We start from the raw sequence: 25,096 nt of genomic DNA on the forward strand, positions 1-25,096 counted from the left end.
GTGTATATTGTATAGACAATATGTATAGACATTTTGTTTTGTTGCTTTTTTGTCACTTTTGGAACTTAAAAGTCCAGATACTTATTCACAATCAATATATGGAAAAGAGCAGCCAGTACACAAAACCATCTTCCAAATGCGTAAATTTGACCGATTCTACCTAAAGCGACATTGCATTCAAGGTAAATATACTTTATCAGTTTACATTTAGTGGTAAACCCTGGCTTTGCTAGCACCATGCTCTACTGTTTGAGATACAGGGATGCCACATTTGGAACCACAAGAGGAAGAGTTCATTTTAATTTTCAGGTGAAACATTTCCTTAACGTCTCCGGCATGGGAGGTGAGCGCACTAGCACTGGTGATAAAGACCACAGCCTTTAGCGTCAGTCGCTAGTGCGCCTCTTGAGGTAAAAATATTGAATAAACGGTGATGGATGTGTAAATCGGCAGAAGTTTCTGCGGAGCTTTGCACATGCAGTTTCCGTGTGGCCGTACTTTACTTGCGAGGTACAAACCCCAAAAAGCTGGATCTAAATGATGATGTCATAGGCATGTGCGCCGGTGCTGAGTCAGCGCGGTCGGCAATGAGCCTGCTGTCGTCATGTGACATTTCTACTGACGCCAGCCGACAGAAACGAGACGGGGAAAGACGGCGCCGCAGGCCGTAACAAACTGTACAATAAGCCATTCAAAGACGTAAACTAAAAAAAGCTGCCAGTTACGACTGTTCCATCTCTCCGTGAGGGTGAACGCTAATGAAAAACACATTAGCTTAGATGTTATTTATTATTGTTGAAGGATTTCATGCTGCTTCTACCGCTCTCGTCTGGGAGCTATTTAGGCGTGGATAAATAACGCATGTGTTTGTGCGAACGGTGTGCATCGAATGTTCTTTATGATGTAATCAGCCCTGAACAGAGGGGACAGATTACACAGGAACACGGTGTGCTCTTCACATAAACCCCTGCATTACCCTTTACATCTCCTGGTGCAGGAACAGGGTATGAAATCAGGTCACGTAGTCTTAGCGCGTGTGAGCATGAACACATACTGTACCTGCACACCGTTGGCACGAGAATGAGGTCATGATTAAAGCGAGAACATGTCTGCATGTGCACAAGAATGCAACGTTATTTTAATAGGGAGGTGTGTTACTAAGGGACACTTGCATTGGTCGAAAGGGAGAGGTGTGTGAGTTTACGTTGAAAACATCAGGGACAGGAATCAGATGAGGTTCATGATACTCTGTGAATGTCCGTATTTTTAATATCTTATTCTTCATGTCTTTTGTTTTAAGGTTTTTAAAAAAATCTCAGTGGATTACAAAATTTGCAAAAGGAATGTTTGGAAATATAATTAATTAATTTTTACTGGCACACTAAAGCAAAAATATAAATAATAGTGCTGGGCAACGATTAATCACATCCAAAATAAAAGTTTGTGTTTACATAATATATGTGTGTGTACTGTGTAGGATTATTTTTTATATATAAATACAAACATGCATGCAAGAAATATTTGCATGTGTATACTGTATATATACATTATTTTATATATAAATATTAATATTGTATATATATATATATATATATATATATATATATATATATATAAATATATTATTAATACATTTTTCTTAAGTATATACATGCATGCGTGTATCTACAGGTGAAACTCGAAAAATTGTAATATCGTGCACAAGTTCATTTATTTCAGTAATTCAACTTAAAAGGTGAAACTAATATATTATATAGACTCATTACATGCAAAGTGAGATACTTCCTTCATCAGACAAGCTTTATGGAGATGCAGACTTCATTTTCCAGCAGGACTTGACACCTGCCCACACTGCCAAAAGAACCAAAAACCTGGTTCAATGACCATGGGATTACTGTGCTTGGTTGGTCAGCAAACTTGCCTGACCTGAACCCCGTAGAGAATCTACACTTTGCATGTAATGAGTCTATTGGTGCTTTTTCATTACCAGTACCAGTACCAGCTCAACTCGCCTCGACTCGCCGTTTTCCATTGCAGATAGCACCTCCACAATAGTACCTGGTCGTCATAGCGACACGACACACACCCGCTACCCACACACACACAGGACAATGGAGGAAATCGAGTGCATGCTGTTTTACATAATATTAGTAATGGGTATATCACGCAATCTCTGGCCAAACTATTTAAAAATGGCGGGGTTATTCAGGATACTCCGTCTGGGCTTATATACTGTCTATGCGTCTGGCACGTGCAATGATGACGATTCTCTCTGGCCAATCAGCAGTCTGCCGTGTTTTCACGTCACATTTTAGTATTGCCTCAGCTCGTTTAGAACCTCGCCGGAGGTGATACGAAAAAAAGTATCTGGAAGCAGGTACAGGTACAACTTTTACACAGTGGAAAACCAAACAAAGGCGAGTCGAGCTGGTACTTTGTAGTGGAAAAGCTTATTTAATATATTAGTTTCACTGAAATTAACCTTTGAGTTTCACCTGTATATATACACAAAATAATCATACATAGTACACACACAAATATTATGTAAATACAAACTTTTATTTTGGATGCAATTCATCGGGATTAATCGTTGCCCAGCACTAATAAACAACTATCTAAAAAACAATGTTTTGTGAAGCATCTAAAGCTTCTTGAATCTTAACAGTACAGTGGACATACACTACTGTTTAAAAGTTTGTTATATATGAATAGGATTATTTGTAGGTATTGAATTTTATGATACATTAAAATGACTGTTTCCATCTCTACATATGAGATCAGTGATGGTGTGTTGAAGACATCAGTGAGCTTTTCTCTCCCACAGTAACAGTGGGCCTGCTGTTCATTCATACAGAATCCAATAGCATCTACAATCACCCACCCTAATCGCTAAAACATCAGCAGGCCAAAACCCTTCCTCCCCACAAACCACACTGGGCCTATGAGACCGGCACGACACTGGAACACTTCTAGTGTTGTTCAAACCACAAACACATGGGCCTTTGAGATGTCTTCCTGGCAGATCTATACTGTTTAGATGCTGAATCTGCAGGCTTTATTATGAGATCCAATGCTGTTGGAAAGAGGAATTGAAATCCATGGAGTGCGATGAACATCTGGATGGGCTGGGTTGGATCAGGTCAGGTTTGGGAGCTGGCAGTGGTTTTAATGTGGACTTACCCTGAGCTGCACTGCCAAAGTGACTGGACCACAGCGCTCCAGCCTCTGCAGGAAGGACGTCGCTCCCTTCTTCTTCAGGAGCTGCAGAGGCAAATATAAATAAGACTTTCAGACCATCAATCCTTCCAACTTTATTTACCACTAACTAAAATCACTTTTTTCTTTCTTTTTACTTAACCTTGTAAAAAAAGAAATGTATTATTTTTTGAGAAACATCTTTAATGGAATAGTTTATGACATGAACCTATGGAAGCTTGTTTCCGCCACAGAATGAAAAAATAATACAATACTTTTTTCTCACAGTTGTGACTACAGAATTGTGAGATATAAAGTCGCAATTGCGAGAAATAAACTCGAAATTCGTACTGAAAAAAAAAAAAATCAGATTTTTTTTCTCAGAATTGCATATTTAGATCTCGCAATTTTTACTTTATAACACGCAATTGGGAGATATAAAGTCAGAATTGCATTATATAAAGTCACAGTTAAGTCAGAATTGTGAGATATAGACTTGCAATTCTGAGAAAAAAAAGTAAGTCTTTTTTTCCTTAGAATTGGACATTATAACTGAGAAAATATGTCAGAATTGTGTGTTATAAAGTCTTAATTGTGAGAAGAAAAGTCAAAATTTAGTTTATATCTTGCAATTCTGACTTGCAGAAAATTGAGACTTTAAACTCACAATTGTGAGAAAATGTCGCAATTATCTTTTAAAATGTTTTATTTTGTGGCGGAAACAAGCTTCCAGTTTGACCTTTTTTTTTTTTTTTTTTATCTAAAAAAAGTTTGCATATATGTTTTTTTTTTTATTTTTTTATCATATTTGAATTTTTTAACCACTTTTATGGATAATATATAATATATGGAGCTCATAATGGAGGAGAGAGAAAAAAACCCACCTCAGTTTTATTCAGAAGCCCAAACTGAGCAAAAACATGTATATGGTCAAAAATGTAATGCAAATCAAAAGCTATGTTTCCATCCAACTATTTGTATGCACATTATGGGGTATTGCATTAAAAATAAACTATGGATGGAAACACCAAGAATTAAAAAACACATCAGGCGAACACATCACACGCATAAATTAAAAAAAAATGTGCATAAAAAAACCCTTACGGTCAATTGAGGCGGATAAATTTTTTTATCCGATAAAAAGACAAACTACGATGGAAACACATTTACTGCATAAATCTTTCCATGCGCAACAAAAGGCTTTGTCTCACCAGAGGATGTGATTGGATTAACCAGCAGACCAATTTCCTTGCACAGCATCTCAAAACTTAGTTTGATCATTTTGAAATGTCTGAGCCGAAGTCTGTCATCAAAATGATTTGTTTTAATTCCCTTCCAGGACTGTCGCACATGATTGCATTCCCGAAAACCAAGAATCCGAACACAAGATAACTTGACAGTGTTTCATCTGCGTGCTCTGAGACACAAGTCTGATGTAGGGAAAAAAGAGCCACAATAGTATCCCCTATTGCAGCAACTTCCATTTGTATTAGATATGTTGCGCCAATATCCCAGGAAGTGAAGATTTTGATCTCTTGAACACATGGGAAGGAAATGCTGATTTACTCGCAAATGTTTTATGCAATATTAAGCATAAGTAAAATGTTCAACTTTGGATGGAAACATAATAATGTCTTTAATAATGCACATTTTTGACCAAAGTTCAGTAGTTCAATACGATCCTCAAAAAAAATCCTCAAAAGCCTGATGTGTCATATTCGATATTCACATTTTAACCTAAAAATGGATAACCAAGTAAAAATATATAAATCACCAATACTTTTTTGTTGAAATTCATAAACTATTAATCAGACAAAAGAAGGCATGTAGTAGATTGTGTACAACAGATTTTTTTTTTTCCAAAATGTTGATCATGCTGATAATTTCGAGGCCTTAGAAATGTGCACATCAAATATGATACAGTATAGGCTTTATAGGGTTAAAATCAGTTGGTGTTAAGGTAACACTAGTGGAAGAAAAAAAGACAGTTCTTCTCACGTTCACACAGATTTAGGTCATCACATTAACTAAGAACATCCACTAAACGTTTGACAAGAAAGAGTCCAGATATGACGTTCTACTTTTCATTTATCTATCTGTTATTTTATAACATTATAAGTTTCATTTAAAAAAAATAAAAGTGTGAAATGTTTTGCACAACCTGTGCTTGTGCTATGTTTCTCTAAATTAAATGCCACTTCATTGATATTTTGTTATTGCAATGGCATGCTTTTTTAAGAATGGCTTTAGTGTTAGCAAGGCCACTGTATATCAGGAGAGTAGAGAGAGGAATGAGATGCGCTCTAGATGTGACTATTCATCTTCATGCCCTTTAAAGATGATGTTGGCATGGCAACCGAGTTGTAAGAGCTATGAATGAATCAAACAAACAAAAACACACAGTAAAATACACACAGTTTTCTGTATATTCACCCAGAAGGGAAATACTGACGACACTACTTCTGTTAAAGGATGAGTGTGTCTTATGCGTTCCCTTTGTCAATAGGTCATAATACAAAACAACACAGGTCATCCTCATAGTCCTTCTACAGTACGTCCTGTACTTGAATCTCTACTTGGATCACAGTCGTGTTATTTGTGGGAATTGAGTTCAAATGATTCAATGGTTCTGGGTCACTAATACTAAAATCAGCTAATTTAATTTGAACTAGGTGACTCAGAAACTGGAAAGTTACCGGCAGCATAGTTCTGCTATATCATTATTGTGCCCTTTTAACCCTGAAGGGGGTCTTTTCTGGGAAATAACACACTGTAAGTCACTCTAGATTGCAGTGACGGTTTAATTATAGTTCACTTATGACTATGTGTCTGATTCTTTGTCTGTAGTGCATCTGAACATCATGATTCATGAAATGCAGTGAGATTCATGCATATTTCGTTCCATAGAAAGTGGATATACACACACAGAAATCATTCTAATATAGCTGCTTAATATTTTTGCGGAAAAGTACTTTTTTTTTTCAGGATTCTTTGTTGAATACACAAGATCAAATTAACAATATTTGAATCATGAAACCCTTCAAAATAGTTTAAGCATGTTTATGAATATTGTAATGTTAAAAAGGGACTTATAATGCCCATTTTTACAAGATGTAATACAAGTCTCAGTTGTTCCCAGAATGTGTCTAAAGTTTCAGCTCAAAATACCCCACATATCATCGATTATACAATATTGTAAATGCCCATTTTTGAGTGGAAGGAAAAACAAGCTGTTTTCGTGGATGTATCTTTAAATGCAAATGAGCTGCTGCTTCTCACCTATAGACTGTAAACAAATATGGACGTATTGTCTGTGACGTCACCAGTAGGTTTCTGAAGAGGATTTTTGAAGCCGGACCTAGCCGTCGCCATCTTGGCCTCACGTCACCGCCCGCCTCTTCCGGATAACTGAAAATGGGCAAAGTGGCGGGACGTGGGTGGGGCTGAGGTGCCTGGGTGCTGAAACCACGCCCACCTAGCTCGACGTGATCGAGTTAGCTCAGGCTAAAGAGCTAATGCTACTGGCAGTACTGTTGCAAGTGCTGTGCCAAGTGTGTGACCGGCAATCCACCTGTCACTCAAGTGGCCACGCCCTTAATTATGCAGATATGTAAGGCTTAATATAATTTAAACGGATGAGTTATAAAAAAATAAAAATAAAAAAAATCACCCCCCTAGGAGCTGCCATGAAGGGCAAAACTAGCTATATAGACCAAAATAGACCATGGGGGATTATTTGGAATTGACTCCCTTTTAGAGCCTGTCTCTAGTGGCCAGTCGACGAATAGCAGTTTAATTCACTTCCGTGTTGGCTTCACAAAAGAGACTGGAAGGTTGCCGCTCATTCCCACCTCACTTTCCAGAAGAGGGCGGAGCCTTCTCAGCTCATGCCTCAGATACTTTGCCAGAAACTAAAGCTTTTGATTAACATCTCCATCACGGTCCCGCTTATGTGACATTGCAGTTCTTCATCATCATGAAAGTTTATTATCTGCATGCGTTTTAAAGCCATATCAGTCTAAACTTTTGATATATGTTTCGCTCGCGCACAGAAAGCTGGCAGTCAGATGGCAAGTCGTGTGAGTATTAAACTAAGTCCTCTTTCATGTGTTATTATTGCTCTTAAACTGTCAAAAACACATAAAGTTCACATTAACACAGTCGGTTTTGTCTGTGAATGTAAACAGCAAGTAAATAAATTGCATGTGTATATTAGATCTGTGTATTAAAGTGAAAGCAGTGTAATAAACAGTACCAACACACATTGCCGACACACTTTTTTAAATGTTGAGCAAGCAATCTCATTGGCTGCAGAATCGGCAGAGGCCAATCAGCGTGTGCCATACGGTAATGATGTGATTGCTAGAAGATTGTATGTAAAGGACCAGTCTGCGCCCTATAGAATTAAATTACTGTACTAGACAGATTTACTTTTGCAACAGTATTTGTGTATTTACAGTAAATTGGATTAATTTAATGTGTCCTTGCTTAATAATAATAAAAAAATAATTACTCTTACGGATTAGAAATGCCAAGTTAATGGGTTTGGTTCATATGCTGTAACACATACTGATCAAGATATACCTTAAAATTCAATGCAAGTCACTTTTGCTAAAATAATATACCAAATGCATGAATGCAAATATTAAAAAGTACCATAATAATACCAAGGCAGAGCAATTTCAGGCCCGTTGGCTTGTTCTCCCACTACTGATCTGCTGACATAAGACAAACAAGTTGGGACAACTATCTGTTCTTTTTCAGTACAGCTGGTGTCAGAATCAAAATATATTTTCCCAAGTGTCAATTAAAAGTGATATAATATTGCTTTAAAAACAAACCTGGTTCAAACTGTGCCGTGTAAAAAGGAACAGTTTGTTTTTCTTCAGTCAAACAGCTGTTCTGGTAGAAAAGGGCAGACACTGATGACACGGCTCAGTCATTTAGCCACTCAGTAGGAAAGAAAATGATTATATTTCGCAGCAAACTGCTGGTTTAAATCAAAATCTCTTCGGGGTGCCCTGATTCCCAGAAAACACCATCACCACGCTAATTTTCCAGGACACACTATAAAATAAAGCTTTTCATCCCATTTCTCTCGTCAAAAGTCAAACCAAACCACTTATTTGTGATTTTCTGTTTCAAACTGCAGTAGGATCACATCATGTTACTTTATATTACTGTCCCAGTCACTCTATGAGAACTGAATTACTGCTTATGTAAGAGTGTAACCAGGGGATGTGGGTAACCAGGGGTGCCAGTGGCTCACGTACTGGGTGTCTTATATAAGACTGTGCCAATTAGACTGCTCATACACACACACACACGCACACACACACACACACACACACATTACAGCACTGACCTGACTACTGACAGAAGAAAAGGAAAGGAGAGATGGCATATACGATTAAAAAACAGACAGGAACTGAAGAAGCAAAGACAAAAGAGAAGAAAGCGAGGGTCAAAATTGATTGATAAAAGGTAGTATTAGAGGGTGAATCTCATTAATCATGTCAAGAATGTATGGGTCATATTTCACCCCAAAAATCAAATCAAATAAATTATATTTTGGATAAAGAATTTATTTTGACCACTATTTGCTTTGATCATAATATGACAATATCACGATTTTGCGATGGAAATTTAACCCAAAAATGTCTCATTTATTACAAAACTATGTAGTTATTTTTATTTTCCAATAACAGTAAATTACAGACTTTATAAACGAAAGGTACTTCATCTCATTTTGTTTGGAATTTGATGGATGCAAGAGATAAGACTATTCAAAACGTCACATTATAAACCATTAACAAAAGACTCAAAACAGCAATACACATGACATGGGGGAGAAAAAAAAAGACATTCTGAAAATTCGTTCCCATGACTTGTTAATTTGTGGCCAATTCTTTAAGTTGTTCCCTTGTTTTGGGAAAATTGTGGACACGTTTTACCAATTAATTCCCTTGTGTATCAAAATTTTACTAAAACAAGGGAACAAATTAGTACAACATGACCATGAAAAACTAAAAAACATTAATAACATGGCAATTCATAGCAACAAAATGTATGTTTCTACAACTGCATTGTAGTATTTGTTCATTTCAGATTGTTTCGTTTGATTTTGTGTTGAATTCTGACATGTTTTTGTGAGATTGACCCTAGAAATGAGCTCAGAGCTAATGTCTGTGACCGAGAGAAAGAGTGAAACGAGAGACTGACAGCACATCGCTGAAACACAGACTGCGAGTATGGGAAAGGGAGGAGGGTGACTGAGAAAAGCAGCAGAGATAGAGCTGTGTGAAGAGCAAACACCCCGAGTGACGCATTTGAGCCTGGTGTGACGTGGTCGGTTTCTGTGTTTTCTCTGAATGGGATATCTGGACGTGGAGAGCTGATCAATGAACAGAATGTATTTGGGGTAACGGTGTCTAATTTAGGTCACTTCCTAGCACAGGCTCGATAAGCTAAAAATAAAACGGCTCGGGAAAAGGCACGGTTTGTTTAGTCATGGACTATGTCCGGCTTGTTTGTGGCAGAGTCATGTGGTGTGTGATCGCCACTGTGTGCGTTTGTGAAGTCACACGGAGTGCAAACATAACGCTAGTTCAGAAACACGTCATAGTGGACGGAGGGAAGCCCACATACACACGACACATAGTGTACACAAAGGTCTGTCCACACGTCTGATGTGACCAAATGACGCAAAACAAAAAGTATTGGTTCATTCTATTGTTGAATATCCCAAGCAACGTATAAATATTTTCCGCAGCCAAACAATTCACATCAAATCCCATGCTGAATTTTCTTCATTCTTTCAACAAATCATTTTTGCTTTTGTCACAATAAAAACAAATAACAAGTAAAGAATAATCATAATTGAATACAATATTTATGATTTTTGGTTTGTTTTATGTGTTAATAATAAATCATATTTTATATAATTTTATAATAGGCTATATTATATAAAATATGGATTTTTTTCTGAATACATTTAAATAAAACTAAATTAAATGACAAATAAAACATTTATATAATAAAAATCCTTTACAAAAATCGTTAAATAAATACCTACAATATTTATACAAATATAAATATATAAATGCATTTATTTAGTTTAAACAAAAAAATAAATACAAAAATCTAAACATATAAATAAATAAAATATGTTGCAATAAATGTTAAAAATTCATTTTCGCAAAATAATAACTAGATAATATTTTATATAATTTTTTAAAATCTCTAAAATATAAAAAAAATATTTATTTGAATAAAAACAAATAGAATACATATTTTTATAATAAAATAATAAAAGCATTTATACAAATATAAATGCATAAAAATACGTATTTATTTTATTTAAACAAAACATACATAAATTAATTAATTAAACAAACAAAAAATATGTAAAATAAAAATACTTTGCAAATAAACACGTTCAAAAATTGAAAATTTTTCAAAAACCAGTTCAAAAACTGGTGTCAATGGGGCTGTGAAGGTTCCACTGTTATGCATCAAGTACCTTGTTCAGTTCCACATATTTCTTGGCATCTCTGGCAGGATTTAGTGTAGTGCTCTTGTTAAGCAAAGTGCCTTTGGGCCCACGAAGCTTCATCCGCTGGTGGTGGGGAACCAATGAGCCCGTCTGAGTCAGCTTACACTGGAACATTTGATGGATGAGCACGTTCTCGCTTGCTGCACAGGGGGGAGAGAGAGAGATGGAGAGAGAAAATAAACACAAGGCTACACACGTTTGGAGCTTAATTACGCCAGGCGCCAGAGCTAATTGTCTCCCCTCATTTACACCATCCCCCACGAACAGCCTCACAAACAACATAACAGCGGCCCATTCAGATCTCAACGTGTGCACACGCTCCTGCCTCATGTCGACCTCTGACCTGCTTAACGTGCGGGAGAGGAGGTGGAATTCAAGACTGCCAGGAAATGCACTGCAGCAGGTACGGATGTTAAGATTACAGTTGTTGGGGATTAACTAGATGCTTGTTAATAGTGACGCTACTAACCTGGAACAGCTTAAGTGACTTATGTTGAAACCCTTTACATTAGTGTCATAATACTCCTTGTGCTCTGCACTAAAGACTTGATTCACTACTGATTTTAATGGGGTGGTATAATGCCCTTTTTATAAAATGTAAAAGAAGCCTCTGATGTCCACAGAGTGTGTATGAGAAGTTTTAGCTCAAAATACCTCACAGATATTTTTATATAGCATGTTAAAGTTGTCACTTTTTGAGGGTGAGCAAAAACACACCGTTTTGTGTCTGTTCCTTTAAATGCAGATGAGCTGCTGCTCGTGGCACAGGGGGCGGAGCTTCAAGAGCTTGCACTCACACGGACATGCACTGAAAATTTCAAAAACTTTTAGCCTTTTATGTTCAAACCGGATTTAGACAAACATGTAGAATGCAACAGGACATTTCTGAATGGTTAGTTGATGAATTTATGTAACTTGTGTGTAGTTATCTTCTAGTCATTGATTAGCATATTCTGTCATGGTAATTTATAAATGGTGTTCAGGGGCGGGGTTTATGTAAATTATAGGGGTGACATCACTAGTTGGTGATGTCACTAACCCAGGAGGAATGTCGTGTAGTCCCTACCAACCGTTTGTTGTAGTTCTTAAAAAGCCATTTCTTTAAAAGCAAATATCTCCCTTTGAATTTTCGGCTTTGAACTTTGTGCATTGTAACTTTGCTGATGTTGTTTATGCTCAAACAGCAACATTACACACCAACTAAATTTTAAAAAAGTGAAATCATAATCAACCACCCCTTTAACAGTCTAGAGTTAGAATGTTGGAAAGCTACCTGATACTCTAATAAGTGCAGCGCAAACAAATATTGGGCAAAATAGTACATTTGTTATTACACTAAACTATGTTTAACAGCACAGTTACCATGGTCACATTTTTTTGAACATCAACAGGTTTAAAAAAATAGCAACAAAACTACCAATCCTTACTTTTCATAACAAACAAGATGTTTTGGGGAAGAACGTCCTTGTTCTTGTCCAATGAGCCAGTCAGGTCGTAGGTCATCTGCAATATAGGACACACAAACACACATGAGTTCACCCCTAATAATAGCCCTCATGCTCAGCATGACATAGCGTGTTGACTCTCCGGAGGACTTCTCAGAAGTGTGTGACTATGGGTTTGTGTTTGTGAGCACATGACCGTGAACTCAGCGTGAGCATGTGCGAACTGGCAGTTTCCCGTAACCCACCTTGCCGGCGTAGTGATTGACGGTAAACGATGGGCCCTGGTCTTTGGGTGGGGGGTTCCCATTGCCATCCTTGGTTGTGAGGGAGACGGCGTCCGTACTGGAGGAATCCAGCTGTATCTGCACTCGCTTATAAAGGTTGACTTCACACGGTCTGAGGGACTGACTCTCCTCATCAATGATGCACAGCAAACCCTGAGGCTTCTGTAACACACACACACAGTTACACTGAGGGCTATTGCGGTGAAATGGAAAAAAAATAAATGTACTGTAGGATGGTCAATACAGCGCAAAATAAATTCAAATGTGTTCAAAAATTTAACTTTAGCCTGAAGGGATTCATTTTATGATAACGACGGTTGACTGTACCAGCTTATTACACAGTTATTTCAACATGAAGCACAAGTCGAAATTATTAATTCATTATGTGAGAAGAAAAATACTATAGAGTGCTATGAGAGACATGAAACTATAGCACAGCTATTTAGGATATATATATATATATATATATATATATATATATACACTGTACATACATCTGACTGAAGCATGTAATGATTGACTGATCTTTGACCAATTCTTACAGTGTAAGAACTGCTGAAAAATCATGATAGCTCAAACAAACACTGCTGAGTGTGTTATGTGTCCCTATTTTCCATATTTTTAGTCACTCAAAAGAAACAGGCCTACATAAAGTGAAAGTGACATGTGAAGGCCAATTATGGTGACCAATACTCAAATTTGTCCTCTGCATTTAACCCATCCAAGTTAGTGCACACACATTAGGTGCTGCAGTGAGCAGTGAACACACACACTGCAAACCGTGACAAACACACACCCAGAGCAGTGGGAACTGGGAAGCCATTTTTGCTGTTGCGCCCAGGGAGTCTGACTCTCTAACCTTTAGGCCACGAATGCTCCAAAAACAAGACCTGTATGGAAGATCTTGTATATACTTGAGTAAATTACATTAAATAATTTGATCCCATAGTTTACATGCTCTGTGGTATGACATACTTCATCTAAAACTACAGGTTAAATTAGAAAAATTAGAATATCGTGCAAAAGTTCATTTATTTCAATAATTCAACTTAAAAGGTGAAACTAATATATTATATAGACTCATTACATGCAAAGTGAGATATTTCAAGCCTTGATTTGTTATAATTTTGATGATTATGGCTTACAGCTATGAAAACCTTTTCACAATATTATAATTTTGAATTTGGGGTTTTCATAAGCGGTTTTGCCCAAACCACACCTATGAATAATGTAGCTACTTCAGATGTAGCTATTTTAGATTTGCGTCAGGCGCAAGAGTCATTTATCCCGCTGGTATAATAACAACAGCGCCCGAGATCCGCCCACAAAGTTACTATTGCGTTTCGCATTTGATACTTGCGTTTCAGATCGTTAAAATAGGGCCCTTAAGTTGAATTATTTAAATAAATGAACTTTTGCACAATATTAAAATTTTTAGAGTTTCACCTACAGTATATGTGTAAAATAACGTATTATAAAATGTAAAAATGCTGTAATAGTGAATAAGTATTTGTATTTCTATAATTTCATCTTTAAAAATGTATTTGACAAACTGCAGGACCGTTTTAAAAAAAAACAAATAAAAAAAAAACAGAACAAAATACAAAAAAAACCCCCACTAAACAACACAAAAAAACACGAAACAAAACTCTAAGCAAAACAAAACAAAATACAAACGAAAAATGAAAAGCACAAAGCAAAACAAAAAACAAATAAATAACAAAAAAACTATAAGCATGACAAACAAAGAAATGCTGACCAGTTACAGGACATAATAAATAAAATTTCCCTTATACATTTATAATATAAATTTAAACCTAAAGTTGATTAAAAAAAAAAAAAGACAGAAAGAAAAATAAATCCACTGCCCAAGGGATAATAAACGGTCCTTCTAAATCTTTTACAACAAATTTAGCAGACTTGGTGCAGCTGTTTATCAGTCAGGGACATGTGTGGAAACATGAAATAGTCTGCCGTAAAACCGCCTCAAATGTACGCAGAATATATGTAGTGAGGAGAGGTAGAGCACAAAAGTGTGTGTGGCGATATACAATGTGCTTATGTGTGTAAACCGCTGTATCACTTGGTCTCGATTAAAGGGAGAAGTCATTTCATGACTCATAAAATGGTCACAACTGACAAACGGCTAATAGAGTCATAGTCTAAAAGATGGGCTTTATCACATCTTTGCGACACCTAAGGGAATTCAACGCGCCTGGATGCGTGTTAGCCTTTATAAAAGAGTCAGCGGGTGCATCCGTTACTGTGTCAGTAAATGAAGAGACAGCAGCACCGGCCATTAAAGAGACAACAGAGAGGCTCTTGTACAGGGTCAACAGCCTCGGGGTGGGGGAAAAGCGTTCTCCCCGGCTCTCGGAAAGCCACGACTGTGTACCTGGAAGAAGAAGTCCAGCACCGCTGTCTGGTTGCCGAGGGAGCGTAGCGTCTCCATGGCAACCCCCTCCTGCAGACATTCCTGCTGCTCCTGCTGGAAGAGCACCTCTGCTGTGTACTGCCGGATACGCTCGTTCACCATGTTAATGCACAGCTACAGACAGACACACACAAGGAAAAAAAAAGCCTTTGTTAAGCCTAATAAAATACATATTCGGCCTTTGTTAAGATGAATAAAATACACTTTCACTGAAGCATTGAACAACTAGTTCATTTCTCATGTTGTTACATCTCTGTTGACACGTGGTCACAAACAATATTTCTCATTGAATGCTCAATATAGTTCACAAAAGTTCTTGTGTTTTTTGTTTTTTTTTTGGGGGGGGGGGACTAAAAATGATAATTGGTAAAAATATTATCTTCTGTTCTGACGTGCCTGCATTTTTGTATCTTATTTTTCTTCACACATTACGCCATCTTTTTTCAAGCTCTTTACTGACACTGTTGTCTTTAAGTACACTAACTTAAATATTTGTTGATTTGGAAATGATGCATCATGTATACTATATTACTATTATTACAATTTGTATTCAAATAAGACAGACAGAAAGACAGACAGACAGAAATAAAGAGACAGACAGACAGAAATACAGACAGATATAGACAGACATACAGACAGACAGACAGACAGACAGACAGACAGACAGAGAGACAGAGAGACAGACAGACAGATATACAGATAGACATAGACAGACAGAGACAGACAGACAGAGAGACAGACAGACAGAGAGACAGATATACAGATAGACAGAGAGAGAGACAGATATACAGACAGACAGACAGAGAGAGACAGACAGACAGACCGACAGAGAGAGAGACAGACAGAGAGAGAGACAGACAGATATACAGACAGATATACAGACAGACAGATAGATGACAGAATGACAGATAGATTTAACGACAGACACAGACAGATATACAGACAGATATACAGACAGACAGACAGATGACAGAACGACAGATAGATTTAACGACAGACACAGACAGACATACAGACAGACAGACACATCGATAGATCAATAGATCGATGACAGAACGACAGATTTAACGACAGACAGACAGATAGATATAAACATTTAAAAATATAGGATTATGTACAATGTATTACGCACTGTTCATATGGCTATATATGGATACTGCTCATTGGAAGCAAGCACGTGTGTTTTATCAGGCAAAATAAAGCTTACACTTATGAAGTTTATTTAGCATTCCACATATTTTCCAAACAATATATATATGACAGGCGGCTTTATCTGCACACAAAGAGCTGGCATGCGCGTTAATTAGCTCTTAACGAACATGGCTGTAATAAGTGTTCCACGTTAACCCTTCACACTCATTAACTCTCAGTTCCACACGCTTCAGTGAGCTGCTTTATTCCAGGAATCCATCCTAACATCCCAGTTACTGGACTCATTTAAATCATTTATCATCGCAGTCCTCTCGAGATGAAAGTTAAATAACAAGGAACCCTAATGGAAGCGAGTCCAAAAAGACGAAGCATGTGAACAAAAGCTACAATTTCTATTGAAAAAAAAAAAAAAAAGTAGTTGGTGGCTTTTTCCCAAACAAAATAATTCCTCAGCCACACTTCAACTTCAAACCATCTAGCTGCTGATTTAAGATATGTTTTTCATAGCTCTCAAGAGCTCAGGTCATATATGATGGAGCCGTTTTGATATTGCCGATCAAAAGCCCATCTGAGGGAAGTATACGTGCACGGCTGCATCAACATGGCCGTCTTCCAAGTTGAATGTGGCAACACACACTGGATGAAGTACAAACAGCAACAGTGGAAGTAATGGAGAGGAAAGAAAACAAGCATTTTAGAAAAGATCATCAACTTCTCATCATGAGGTTTTACAGCACTACGGGATGTCATGGGGAAGACTGCCCAAGTGCTGACACCAAACGCAGCACACATCGTGGAGAAAGAGAGGGAGAATTCCAGACCACTGAGCTTTTGTGCTCATCCATGGAGACAAGATCTTAAATGTGGGACTCCAGAGGATAGAGGAACATCCTATCAATGCAAGACAACATATACAAGATACAACATTGTCTTAAAAATGACTTGCTACCAGCACTTCTAAGAACTGAAGGACCGGAGTTCCATGTCAAAAACAGCAGGCCTTATTAGCGATTATTGTATTTATTTTTGGAAGTAGTTTATTGTAGGCCTTATTGATCTAAGCTTATGTACCTCTGTGTTTGAGTGAAATTTTTTTTTATAATAATGTATAATAAATTGTTTTGTAGGCTGGTCAACACTAAAAGTGCAACAAGGTCAAACCCTCACCCCCCAAAAATGCCCCAAAAATGATAAAAACAGTAAACAAATTATAAAATAAGTTAATTTAAAATATATATCAGTAAGTTTTAGTCCAATGCGATAACATTACCTAGCATTTTTGGGAAAAAATTATTAATCTCTAGGTCAAAATGACTGGGAGACAAAATAAAGGGTTACGGGCGAGTGAATCTGATATACAACATACGATCAGTGTGGAAAAGGAATATGATATCAAAATTTCACAACACGATTATTGTGTCTAATTGAATGCCCGTTAATGGTATTATCAGGATTATCGAAATAATAAAATAATAATGATATCAGTCAAATGTATCTTTAACTTTGTGTTTTCTCTTTTTTGGCCAATGAATCGCACTCAAAATATGAGTGTTGGGAGGCGTTGAGGGAGTCTGTTACCATAACTGTAAAAAAGCGTACAAGAATAAATAACATTTAATATTCAACAATATTATTGTTTTGACTGCACTGACACTATAGGGTAAGAGCTGGACGATGACATCGCTGTTTTCTGCAGAACTGCTTTATAGATGAAATTAACTTATTTAATAATTGATGATCCTTACACTGGAACTGAATCAACACTGAACTGACTTCAACTGAACAATCACACTATTTCCTTTTACAGCTGCTGTACAGCCATTCATTCTGCTTGCATAAATGATCATTTTCCTGTTATCACTGAAAAGCTGCTTTGAAACAATCTGCATTGTATAAAGCGCTATATAAATAAAGGTGATCAACACTTCCTGAATACAGGGAGTCCAACAACAACCCCTCTTTATTTTCGAATCCAAAAAAACTCCCACACTGGCGGGACAACTTTTCTCAGGTGTGGGTAGAGAATCTCTTCCAACATGATTTTGTGTGGCAGTAATAAACACACAATGTGTTGTCTTGCTTTTCTTTCTTTCGTTTCTTGTCTTTCGGGTGCCAACCAGCCTAAAGGTGCAATACCACCACCTACTATGTTGGAGTATAAACCAGATAGTTAGTGGCATTGAATTATTTACAATATCAAATGTGTAGTATTAACATCGATATTTCATTTTTTAAATATCAAGGCTATCACCAATACTGGTACACTTTGACACACCAATAGAGGAACAAAACATTCAACAGTGGCACATTGGCTTCTGTAGTTAGGTATTCAAAAAACATTGAAAAGCATTTGCCGACTTTAGAAGTTAAACGACTTCAGATTGTTTTGAGTCGACTAGTCGCTGATGACGCCATTAATGAACAAATAAGCCTGAACCTCGAGCCGAGTCTCCAACACAGCTGTGGCATATAACACAGCGCTGCCCACAAGGCTATTGCTCCTACAAAGCTTATTTTTATCAGATTGTTTGGCTTTGGGTCATTATATTTCTCACAGGTTTCCGCTCGTTCTAAATCGGATACAGATAAAGTAGCAGAGTAAAGATTACCAACATTTATATGAATGCAATAGTGAGAGAGCGAGAATTAATTTTATGTTGGCAGCATCTCTAATAGTAAAGCTGTGGGTTTTAGTTACTAAGATACATGCTGGAACTTTTCAGTTTCTAAGCTATTTTATTGATGAATCACAGAACAGTGTTGACTATATATTTCTGCGCTCTTTTCTGCATGTGATGTGTGAGCTACTTTCTGTATGTCTCAGCAGCGCATTAGTTTAGAACGCGGATTAAATTATCCGTACAATAATCGGTTTAAAACTACTTTGAGCATTCAGATGGTATAATCAAACATATCTTGTGGAGCGCTCTCGTGTAAGCATTTCTTTGTCATTTTAACTGTTGAAAACAGAGCGTAAAAGTTGACTTCAAAAGATTTATTATCCTGTTGCGCCCTCTATAGGCCAAGATAAGCAACTAGTCGACGTCAAGCTTAAAGCTTCATGGCAGAGAATTAAAGTTGACTAGTCTGTGCAACCCCTAGTGGACTTCTTGATTTCGATCAGACCCAATTCTGATACTTATATAGTTATATCTACTGGGCATTAAATGCCTAGTTCCTGCTCCTTAATCACGGTCACTCACCCCTTATTTCTGTTTTCTCTCATTCTTTGTGACCTTGAAAGGTCAAGGGACGTAAATCTCTTTTGACATGTGGATTACAGGTTTATATTTAGGAGACAAGCAATCGACATCTCGCTGTCTCGTAAGCATTCCCCAACCTGTCACGCACGCCAACACAAGGAGATCTCCCAGGGGATTGTGGGTAAGCACTTATGTCTTATAGCACCAGCCCTGATTTACACCTTGTCCAACACTGTCAAGAAAGATATCCAGGAATGGCACACATACAGACACACACGTACCCTACCTGTATACCTCTCAACAGTTGTCAAGATGGATATCTGGAATAAAGCTATTCACAAATAAAGACCCTCATCTAGATGGGGACAGACCCTCAAAAACAAATGTTCATCAAGACATGCGGAAATGTAACTGAACGTCTGTTAATGCATCTGTTCCGATCCACAACATTGGTTTGTCGTCAATGCCACAATGTGCTCTAATTTATTTCCGATCACACTGCGATGAAAAATGGCCAACCAATGAGATTCACACTTTTGGTCACAAGCCGCAGTTGTTACATAAATCATCTTTTACCAGCCTAAGCTGGTCCAAATAGGGTTTGAACACTTGACCAGCAGGCCAACACGCTAAACCAGCCAAGACCAGCACACCAACTTTGGTTGGTTTCAGCAGGTTTCAGCAGGATACAGAGTGTTCTCATGCAGATCCCCTCAACTTCTCATCAAGAAGTTGCGAAACTTCAGCAGATCAATCGGCTGTTTTAGAGGTTGGAAGTTGACGAGTAGCTCAGAAAGGAGCAGCTATTTATCAACCATTACAGCGCAGCACCCCTAATTTACCTCATGCATCCTCCCTATAGAGTCTATGACAACAATGACATTGGATGGCGCCAAATCCAGGCTGATGGTTAATGGGTCAAAACCAAGTGTGCACAGAGCCTTCTTTGTGTCTGGTGCCAAGGGTTCAGCTGAGGAGAAAACACCCACCCCTTATACGTCGACCACAAAAGTGCACAAAAGACACGGTTGCTGAGAATTCTGGGCAGGGGGCGGAGGTGCACACGTGGCGTCTTAGCCTTCAGTCAGACATTTGTCTCTCTCCAAAACACTAAAACAACAACTCGGGGGTCTTGACAGAAGCTGCAGCTTTATTTCACACTAATTGTTTGATATACATTCATTTATAATACATGTATATACGTTCATGGCACACTCAGCTATGCGCATAGATCTGGCTCCAGGCTTCTGTTCAAAATGAAACGGGTCTGTGAAGTACGGCCACAACAAATGCACTCGTTTCACAACAAGCTGAATTATCACTCTGTTTTGTCTCAACTGACCGCTCTGGGACGGATGGATACAATCTGAGTTTAATCTGGAGTTAAAGGGATAGTTCACCCAAAAATCAATATTGTGTCATCATTTACTCACGTTGATGTGAGTCAAACGTGAGGTTTGATGTTGTTCCAAACCTGTATGAGTTTCTTTCTTCTGTTGAACACAAACGAAGATATTATTTTAAAGAATGTTAGTAACCAGACAGTTGGCGGAACACACTGACAGACAGTTGGCAGAACCCATTGACTTCCATAGTATTTTTTTTGTTTTGTTTTTTATGACTATGGAAGTCAATATGTGCCGCCAATTGTCTGGTTACCAACATTCTTTAAAATATCTTCTGTGTTCAACAGAAGAATGGAAAACCTCATTAATAACTGATAAGAGCGCACTACATGTGTTAATAAAAAATGGCTGCTTATTTAATAAGCATAAATAATAAGTGTTAACTATTATTCAGTGATATAATAAATTCTGAATATTTTCACAATCAACATGAATTTGCATAAAGTTGCTGTAATGATTCCTTCAATTTGGAAATTCGTTTTTCCATTGTCATTAAGTCAATGCATTTTTGAATGGCTTTTTGGTTAAATGTGACTGCATAAAAAAATGACAAGTGACTGTTAAAAAAAATATGTATCACTGAATCATTTAAGAGATTAATTCAAAAACACGGATTCATCTGGTAATTTAACAAATGAAGTCTCTAAGTGAGTCATTTAATCATTCTATCAAATTATTATAAAAATAAAATAATGAATTCAAATAAATTACATATTTTTAAATAGACTGCAGCAGTTCATATTTTATCAGAACCTCTAGCCTGTTATTTTGTTTAGTTCACGGGAGATTCATGATCTCTATTTTAAAACAAAACAAGTGTGATTCTTAATTTATCCAGAATAGTGTAATTCAAGGTTAACGCAAGCTCTATGTATTTTCACGTTTTATTCTACAATATAAAATATACTGTAGATACCCCAGTAATATACCCCTTGTGTTTGAAACAAGTGTCATGAAACAAGTGGCTATATTACATTTTGTCATCAGGAGGGTCAGTGGATGTCCACACACAGCCCGATTTTTGCGCCCGCCCAGAAGTGCAAGTATAACAGTGCATGCTCCATTGTGTATACTTTGAAAGCTTTGCTGACATTACTGTGTGTGAGATGGAGTGCAACACAGACAATTAAGTATACCCGGATCTTTAAAATGTGCTCTACAGAGGCAGCTGGTAGAGTTTTGGAACCGAGCTATAAAGCTACCTGTCTCGTTTAAAGTGAAATACTTTGGTGGTGGAAAAAAAAAAAAAACTCCGGCAGAGGAACATCCTGTCAATCGTTAAGTCTAAAAAAAGCCATAGCCCAAGGCAGGGACATGCTGTGTGATAGGTCAGTGCTTTCCCCTGTACGGGAATGCCTTGATTCCCACTGGTCTGTGGCTCATTGGCAGCTCCACATCAAACCCAGTGGAGACCAGCAGGAGGTTTAGGAGGACCCGAGTGAGAAGATAAGGAGCAGCTTGTGTTCTTCAGAGCCAGTCTCTGAATAGTCTGCACTTAGAAAGGTGGCTATAATGCAAGTCTCAGTTGTCCGACATTATAATGATACGAAAGACTCTTTTAAAAGGTCACACTCAGATGTTAAAAAGTGTAATTATCATCAGCATCATCATCAATATCTGTGCTGTCTCTACTTACCTGTTCATAACCATTGCGCTGGAATTCCTCAAAGCCAAAGATGTCCAAGATGCTTATCTCAAGGGCAGGATCTCTGTCAAAACAGACAGGAACATATTTCAGAACTGTAGAGGTGAGGCTGATCTGAAGTCAACAATTTGTTGGGGGTTGAAAGAGCCATAGCTTAAGTGCAAGGTTTTTCTAATATAAAAAGCTGTGTTTTTTTTTTTTTTAATACGTAAAGGTCACTGACAAGAAAAAAGTGCGTATAGGTTTTTCTAAGAAACAAAAGGTTATGTCAAGACAAATCTGTCAACATTTTCTGTTACACCGCACTCGCCGTCTCTGAAAGTGTAAAACATATCAGAATGTGTCCCAACACCAGCCAATCAGGAGGGAGACCAGGAGTCTCACACACCAATCAGGAGTGAGAGCATGCTACTTTACATATTTAGAATTTAAATACGAAAAACTTTGTTTTAAAAATGTATTTGACCTATTTTTAACCACTTCACCTTGAAAAACTGTACATAAATCAAATTAAAAAGCAAAAATGCATTATATTTGTAAATAAACATGCGGTGTACTGGTGTGGTCATCATGGTGGAAACCATCACGCCCTTAACGGCCAGTAATAAACATTCTCATATGTGCGTCGATGAACATTAGCCTAATCCAATGCGCCCACTGAACTGCTGACCAGGACACAGCAGGTCAAGCCTGCTTTGCCCAGTTATTGATCACACTTCAGAACGGTACCATCATTTACAATGCTAAACCTTTCACCTTTTGTAAATAGATTACAATGGATTTTTGAATGTGTGAATGAGTGATTATTCCTTTAGCTCAGTCCATATATTCATTCATATACAAAAAACATAAACGCTACCGTTCAAAAGTTTGGGGTTGGTAAGATTTAATTCATGTTTTTGAAAGATGTCTCTTATGCTCAACAAGACTTTATTTATTTGATTAAAAAAAGTAAGTAAAAACAGCAATATTGTAAAATAATATTACAAATAAAACTAACTTTTCAATCTGAATACATTTTAAAATGTAATGTATTTATGTGTTGGCAAAGCAGATTTTTTTCAGCATCATCACTCCAGTCTTCAGAGTCACATGATCCTTCAGAAATCATTTTAATATGTTGAAGAAACATTTCTTATTGTTATAAATGAGTGTTTACATGCACCCTTTTAATGCAATTATAATGGGATTTTGGCAATATTGTGATTAAACTACGCATGACTTCGATCAATCTAATGCGATTAAGCTCATAATTGTAGTAGTCATATTTGCATTAAACTATAATGTTGAAAACAGTTGTGCTGCTAATCGTTCTTGTGGAAACAGTGATAGTCTTTGATGAATAGAAAGTTCAAAATGTTTTTACTAAAACTTTCGATCAAACTGAATGTCTTTTTCTTTAAAAAAAACAAAAAACAATAAAGCGCCAAATGAGAGAAAAAATTGGTGTTGGCGAGTATACGAAACCGTGTGAGTATCGCCAGTTGGTCGGTAAAATTTTTATGAATTCTAACAATGCGTGAACAGTTGACGGGCCGTCACGGAAGTTTAAGCCTTGACAATTGAAGTATTCAAGCGCAAGCAGAGGTGAAAGGGAGCTCTTCCCGTTACAGAAAGACACTGAGCGAAAACTAAACTGGGCTCTCTTTCACGTATTCTTGAACTTAAAAGAACAAATTCACATGAAATTGTGTAAAAAAAAAAGAAAAAAAGAAAAAAGTGAGTATCCTAGTAAACATAGTTGGTTACGCATGTCTAAAGTAAACAGTTGAGAATGTAAACGCATTAGTACAGTCTCAGTATATTAGATCCATGCATTATGTATTAAAGTGACAGCAGCCTAATAATTCTGCTGCTGCTATTTTTAATGTTAATCAAACAACAAACAAGAAAGAATACAAACCACTCACTGCTCTTGACTTAATACATTCTATAACTTTAAAAAGGATTGATTCATTAATTAAGGATGTTTAATTTATAAAGTGTTATTGAAGCGTTTATTGCAGACTACACAGTGTTATTTCACATTTGCTTGCTTTATTCAATTTCTGTACCAGGAAAACCCTGTTAGATCTCCCTAATAAACCTGAAAAGCATTGTTGATTTCATTTGTATCTTTGTTATATTATATTTATTAGTGATTTTGCATGTAATTTGAATATTTGTTTCTTATTTTATTACTGACTGTTTACTTGTCTTTTTAAATGTTTATTTGTCAGGCTAGAACTTGATTTAGTTGTGGTATCGGCATTTTCACTGGTATCTAAAATTTTTAATAACTGCCCAGTTTTGCAAAAACAGTTTCATGGTCGGTAAAAAATATGTATGACTGGTACATTTGCTAAGTCACTGGCCATTGGCATGTGTATATAAATGTCAAATATAGGTTCAAGGCAGGAAAGAAATATGAAATGATTAGAAGCTGCCAGTTTCTAATAGTTTCTGCATATTTGTATGTCTTTTAAAGATGAAAATATGCTCAGTGTGTTTTTATGTGGACAGTTAGGCATGTGAAATTGTGTGGAATGATGAGTCACTGTGACTTGTCTATGTGTGAATACAAACATACTTGGAGTTCCATGGAGATTTCAGTTTTAGCCACGAGATACCTTTTTCATAATGCAATGCCAGCGCACTGTGTGTGATCTCCTGCTCGAATGCTACTGGCTGTGCCGCTTATCGTCAGGTGCTCTCGCGTTCGCTATGTAAACTATTCAAAAACTTCTCCGTGACCCCTTGTTTTGACTGATGTTAAATCACAGAAGGTCTCTGAGGAG

General features: G+C 37.1%; 1 protein-coding gene across 4 annotated transcripts in view; it reads right to left on the minus strand.

Annotated features, from left to right (window-relative positions):
* myo16 (myosin XVI) overlaps positions 1-25,096 on the minus strand; it is a 185,976-nt gene that overhangs the window by 57,057 nt on the left and 103,823 nt on the right. For all 4 annotated transcript variants that reach the window (XM_079618669.1, XM_079618668.1, XM_079618671.1 and 1 more), the window contains exons 21-26: positions 22,311-22,383; positions 14,875-15,027; positions 12,441-12,641; positions 12,178-12,253; positions 10,718-10,890; positions 3,181-3,261 (exon numbers count right to left, since the gene is read on the minus strand). In XM_079618669.1, coding sequence (XP_079474795.1) covers positions 3,181-3,261; positions 10,718-10,890; positions 12,178-12,253; positions 12,441-12,641; positions 14,875-15,027; positions 22,311-22,383 — 757 coding nt within the window. The remainder of the gene's footprint in view (positions 1-3,180; positions 3,262-10,717; positions 10,891-12,177; positions 12,254-12,440; positions 12,642-14,874; positions 15,028-22,310; positions 22,384-25,096) is intronic.

The sequence above is a fragment of the Phoxinus phoxinus genome, assembly GCF_949152265.1.
Source record: "Phoxinus phoxinus genome assembly, chromosome: 7".
In the NCBI taxonomy this organism is placed as follows: domain Eukaryota; kingdom Metazoa; phylum Chordata; class Actinopteri; order Cypriniformes; family Leuciscidae; genus Phoxinus; species Phoxinus phoxinus.